This window comes from Gymnoscopelus braueri (genome assembly GCF_963280865.1).
Source record: "Gymnoscopelus braueri genome assembly, contig: SCAFFOLD_77, whole genome shotgun sequence".
Lineage (NCBI taxonomy): Eukaryota > Metazoa > Chordata > Actinopteri > Myctophiformes > Myctophidae > Gymnoscopelus > Gymnoscopelus braueri.
In genome coordinates this window covers 25,289-31,487 of record NW_027660461.1, presented here as the reverse complement: position 1 = coordinate 31,487, position 6,199 = coordinate 25,289, and the positions used below count along the sequence as shown (strand labels likewise).

At 42.7% G+C, this 6,199-nt stretch overlaps 1 protein-coding gene across 1 annotated transcript in view; it reads left to right on the top strand.

Moving 5' to 3' along the window:
- Positions 1-544: 544 nt before the first annotated feature.
- The window catches only part of LOC308081540 (magnesium transporter NIPA4-like), a gene marked incomplete at its 3' end in the record, with an annotated part of 30,018 nt that continues 24,363 nt past the window's right edge, over positions 545-6,199 (top strand). The window contains exons 1-2 of the mRNA XM_080457907.1: positions 545-894; positions 4,120-4,230. Coding sequence (XP_080314033.1) covers positions 855-894; positions 4,120-4,230 — 151 coding nt within the window. The remainder of the gene's footprint in view (positions 895-4,119; positions 4,231-6,199) is intronic.

The following is a 6,199-nucleotide window of genomic DNA, read 5'->3' as shown; positions in this document are numbered from 1 at the left end:
CGTGCGTGCGTGTGTATGTGTGTCGGGGGGGTAGTGTAGCTATTGTATCCTACAACAACACTCTCATACCTGTGTGGTCCCCTCGGGACAGAGGGGAGGGGCTGGGGGCGGCGCCACAACAACACACTCACACCTGTGTGGTCCCCTCAGGGCAGGGGGGAGGGGCCACGCAGGTGCAGCCTGTGAGGTTGATCACATCACTCTGTGTTCAGTTCAGACTCTGAAGACACAGAGAGAGGTCATACGGCACCGAGCCACAATACTGGATTTATACCGTTTAATACAGGATCTCTATTAATACTGGATTTATACCGTTTAATACAGGATCTCTATTAATACTGGATTTATACCGTTTAATACAGGATCTCTATTAATACTGGATTTATACAGTTTAATACAGGATCTCTATTAATACTGGATTTATACAGTTTAATACAGGATCTCTATTAATACTGGATTTATACAGTTTAATACAGGATCTCTATTAATACTGGATTTATACAGTTTAATACAGGATCTCTATTAATACTGGATTTATACCGTTTAATACAGGATCTCTATTAATACTGGATTTATACCGTTTAATACAGGATCTCTATTAATACCGGATTTATACCGTTTAATACAGGATCTCTATTAATACCGGATTTATACCGTTAAATATCCGATTTATATGGATTAATAGCGGATTTATACTGTTTAATACCGAATGTATATGGATTAATACCTGGATTTATACCGTTTAATACCAGATTTTTACAGTTTTTATACCGGATCTATTAAGTATGGGACGGATCGGTGCGTGATGAGCGTGTAGTTTCTGATGTGTGGTTTGTTGTGATAAACAACACAACATGCAGCATCACCAGCTGACTGAGGACTCCTGCGCTAACGGTGAGAAACATGCATGTTTTCAATAGTTTTACACACACATTGTACTCTGAGAGTGTATAGATGAAACCAAATGGACCCATAAGGGTCCATTTGGTTTCATCTATACACTCTCAGAGTTACACACCTGTAAGTGTCCATTTGGTTCCATGTGTACACTCTCAGAGTTACAGACCTGTAAGGGTCCATTTGGTTTCATCTATACACTCTCAGAGTTACACACCTGTAAGGGTCCATTTGGTTCCATTTGTACACTCTCAGAGTTACAGACCTGTAAGGGTCCATTTGGTTCCATTTGTACACTCTCAGAGTTGCAGACCTGTAAGGGTCCATTTGGTTCCATTTGTACACTCTCAGAGTTACAGACCTGTAAGGGTCCATTTGGTTCCATTTGTACACTCTCAGAGTTACAGACCTGTAAGGGTCCATTTGGTTCCATTTGTACACTCTCAGAGTTGCAGACCTGTAAGGGTCCATTTGGTTCCATTTGTACACTCTCAGAGTTACAGACCTGTAAGGGTCCATTTGGTTCCATGTGTACACTCTCAGAGTTACAGACCTGTAAGGGTCCATTTGGTTCCATGTGTACACTCTCAGAGTTGCAGACCTCTAGGGGTCCATTTGGTTCCATTTGTACACTCTCAGAGTTAGAGACCTGTAAGGGTCCATTTGATTCCATTTGTGCATTCTCAGAGTTACAGACCTGTAAGGGTCCATTTGGTTCCATTTGTACACTCTCAGAGTTACAGACCTGTAAGGGTCCATTTGGTTCCATGTATACACTCTCAGAGTTACAGACCTGGACATCAAAGCATATTTATAGATAAGCGATCATAAGTCATTTATTGGGTGAACTAGCCCTTTAATGCTGAGAGCAGTGCCAGTGAAGTCATGTGTTTAGTCGACACCCTGTGGCTTGTTGACAGTGTCAATATGATACCTGAACCCTCCTGTCTGTCTGTCTGTCTGTCTGTCTGTCTGTCTGTCTGTCTGTCTGTCTGTCTGTCTGTCTGTCTGTCTGTCTGTCTGTCAATATGATACCTGAACCCTCCTGTCTGTCTGTCTGTCTGTCTGTCTGTCTGTCTGTCTGTCTGTCTGTCTGTCTGTCTGTCTGTCTGTCTGTCTGTCTGTCAATATGATACCTGAACCCTCCTGTCTGTCTGTCTGTCTGTCTGTCTGTCTGTATATTCTGTGTCTGTCTGTCTGTCTGTGTGTGTCTGTCTGTCTGTCTGTCTGTCTGTGTCTGTCTGTATATTCTCTGTGTGTGTGTGTGTGTCTGTCTGTCTGTCTGTCTGTCTGTCTGTCTGTCTGTCTGTCTGTATCTTGTGTGTCTGTCTGTCTGTCTGTCTGTCTATCTATCTGTCTCTATGAGTACTGTATCTGCATGCATCCTAGATGACTAGGTCTGTCACTGATCAGAATAGTTTAGTTTGATTATTGGCTCCAGTCCTTGTCAGTCATGTATTTTTTAGGTTATGTCATATTATCTTCCCTGCAGTCATTTTCCATCACAAAGCCTGGAAGGCAAACAGAAATGTCATTTACATTTATACGTTCCTATGTTCAATGGAAAAAAACACAGTCATTAAGTAATAATTATTTTGTATGAGAATTAATCATCAACTAAAATTAGTACTGGAAAGAGAGTACTGGCCACCGCACTAAGAATGCATCGGACTTACCTGTCTCTATCTCTCTCTGTCTGTCTGTCTCACTGTCCCTCTCTGTGTGTGTCTGTCTGTCTGTCTGTCTGTCTGTCTGTCTCTCTGTCTCTGTCAATTCAAATACTATTTTATTGGCATGACAAGCATTCTTATATTGCCAAAGCATTACATACATTATGATACAAAAATAATAATACATATTCAGAATCAGAACAAATAAATACAAACAAGACAAGGTCTATTAACTGTAGTAGACTTATAGTGTTCACCCATTGTCCCTCATGTTGTGACTGATACATATTTTGCTGCCAACCTTGAACATTGGGCTTTCTCACCTAATACGTATAAGGATAAAAGGATAATTCCTTTTAACAGGTCGTTCATGAAAGTCCTTGCGGTCTTGTTTCCAATGAGAACCTGTGAGCAATTGGGGTTAAGAGTCTTGCTCAGGGACAAATTTCATATCATCGGCACATATGCTGGGATAGCCTGGAATCGAACCTGGTGCAACCAGGGCCAGCTCTGGTTCCCTAGGCGGGCTCACTAACCACTCAGCTATGGCCGCCCCAATATATATATATATATATATAGCCTGGATAGAGTCAAACTGTAGCTTTGTTTTTGTTAGGTTTGTGAATTTAGGATAGTAATCTTCTCTTATGTGTTTATATTTGTCACATGCAGTGAAAAGGTGGAGCTCTGTCTCCACCACTCCTTGACCACAGTGAGAGCACAGCCTGTCCTCTCTGGGCAGACAGGTTTGTCTATATCGGCCTTTCTCGATGTGCTCACTGAGTCTGTACATTGTTAAGGTTTTTCTCACTTTGTTATCAGTCACCGTGCTCAAATATTCTGCCACGGTGTATTGTCTGTTTAGGGCCAGATAGACATTAAAGAGGTGGTGCCATGGTTTTGCACTTTTTCTGTTTTTCATGTGTCTATGAGGTTGATAGAACTTCATTAAGCCCCCTGGTGGTGTTTTTATGGTGTTTTATGTCTTCTCTGACTATTTTGAGTTTCTTCCTGGAGGCTGAAACCTTGAGGGTCAAACGTGCCAATAGAAAAACATCGCTTTAATGACGCAGTAGAAATATACGTTTTTTTTGTTACTTTATTTCGGTTTTAGGGTTATGTTATTTAATTCATATTTTTGCCTGATTTTACAGATTTATTTTTTATCCAAAAATTAATTATAAATTATTTTTACAAAAAAAAAATCCCATTTTTTGCAAAATCGATTGGGTGGGCCAGCTCTCTATGGGTGGGCCACCCATGGCTACGCCCCTGCTGTTGATTAATAATTTGGTTGGGTCGGATTTGTCTGGGAGTGATGTCACTGTCCGTAGGCTGGTTATTGTTAGGATTGTCTATAGGGGCTGATGTTGGTCTGTTCAGCGCCAGGACCATCTGACTGATGGGTCTCTGTCTCTGTGTGTCTCTCTCTCTCTCTCTCACTCTCTCGCTCTCTCGCTCTCTCGCTCTCTCTCTCTCTCTCTCTCTCTCTCTCTCTCTCTCTCTCTCTGTGCTGATCTGGTCATGTCACACTAAACCTCTCTCTCTCCAGGTTCTGTGGTTCCATTGAGATGTGGTTCTCAGACTGTAGTGTGCGTGATCAGTGGGACGACCTTCACGGACCCCTACAACACAGACCCCTTCAACGACACCCACACGTCAGGTGAGACCACCTTCACAACAGACGCCTATACAACACAGACCCCCCTACAACCCCAACTTTCTCATTAGAAACCCCACATTTGGCTGAGGACCCAACAACAAGTTGTAATCTAAATCTAAATAGCAGATCTACAAGCTCACAACGCATCGTTATGCGACGCTGTTACGTTGTGCAGTACAACGCCCACTGATGACGACTGAGTGAGCGCTGTTGTAGTTGCGTCACTTCTATCACAACTCACTGAGCGCACAAATAAAGCCTGTACACAAATCCACAGATGCGCTGCCTGTAGGCGGCCATTGCTGCGGTGTCGCGTCCGCGGAGCGGTGACACCGCAGCAATGGCTGCCTACAGGCAGCACGTCTGTGGATTGGTGTATAGATACAGTATGTCAGGGGTCTTCAACAGGGGGTCCGGGACCCCTAGGGGGTCCTCAGAGCTACTATAGGGAGTCTGCCAAATCTATGTGTGATATGACTATTTTTTATTTTTTTGTATGAACCACTTGAAAACTCTATAGCGTCCCTATTCTGAGGAGAACTTTAACCACACATAGCAGATCTACAAGCTCACAACGCCTCGCACTGCGAGGCGTTGTGAGCTTGTAGATCGGCTATTTTTGGCAAAGAGGTTTGGTGTAGAGGGAAAAAAGAGCGGGCCAAGTAAAAATAGAAAATCGAGCAGATCTACAAGCTTACAACGCGTCACTTAATGACGCAGTGTAAGCTTGTAGATCAGCTATTTCTGCTATTTTTACATGTATAAAATAATATTATTAAATTGTCAGTAATTTCTTTGTATATTTCAGTTATTTGTCCTATCTGTCCTGTGCATTTTTTTGTGTTCTAATGTTCAATGGCCAAACAGACAATTAAATCGTTAATCGTAATTATTTGAGTGACAATGAATCGTCAACTTAAAGGTGTAATGGTGACAGCCTTACCTGCAGTTAACCTCCGCATCGCCAGTCTTTACACCTCGGAGGAAAGCCTAGTATTCGTTATTAACACATTCGGTGCCAGAGTACATTCATAATAATACTCATCCAGTGCCAGCGATATTCGTGTTTTATAACCTTTTCAACTGGTCACAGAATTGTTACATCCGTTATAATCGTTTGTCTGGCTGTGTTTATAAACACACACGACGGATCGACCAGCACTCAAAGAGTTACGTTTTTTTCTCCCTCTGCTCCTCCCAAACAGGCTGCAAACGTCATATCCATTTTATAGCGTTCCTATTTCACGGCCCTCACCGCTGGCCATCTTAGCTTAGCTTATGATCGGGTTTCAGATCGTTGGTATACACAACGACGATAACTGTTCGTCGTCCAGAGTAAAGAAAATATAACCGGAGCTCTCCGTTAGTTTTTTATAGCGTGTGAAAAAACGTGCTTTGGCCTAAAAATCAAATTTTTCAAGCTAAAACCGAAAACCGGAAACTGAACCTGCTAATTTTGCATCCGGGTGAGTCGGAAGTGAGTGGAAAGGGAACCCGATGTCGGAATTTACAGAAAACAGCGCGACCGTTTATTAAACCACTAAAAGACCACTTCACGTATATATACGTTTTTTTTTTATTGTTGGCACTCAACGCCACTTTTTGCAAAACCGTAAATGTACGGTTTTGTGTGATCCGGTCTAGGCCACGCCTACTGAAAACAACGCTTCTGGCGTCCGGGTGTTGCGGCTTCCGGTTTTGCGGAGCCGCTTTGTTTTGGTTCTCCCTGTTTGTTTCCCCAATCCCTCTTTAAATGGAACAGAATCTCCCCGTGGGATAACAAAGGTAGACAGACGCTAAATAGTCTCCGGAAAGTACACTCACATTTATATTAAAAAAAATTGCTAAACTACGTCGCATGAAGGATTTTATTAGGTTGGCCCTATTACAATGCCCTTGATCGCGGCCGGAGTTATTTTGGGGTGTGGCTTGCGGGTTCCGGCCGCCTGATGACGCACGTATAGGTATA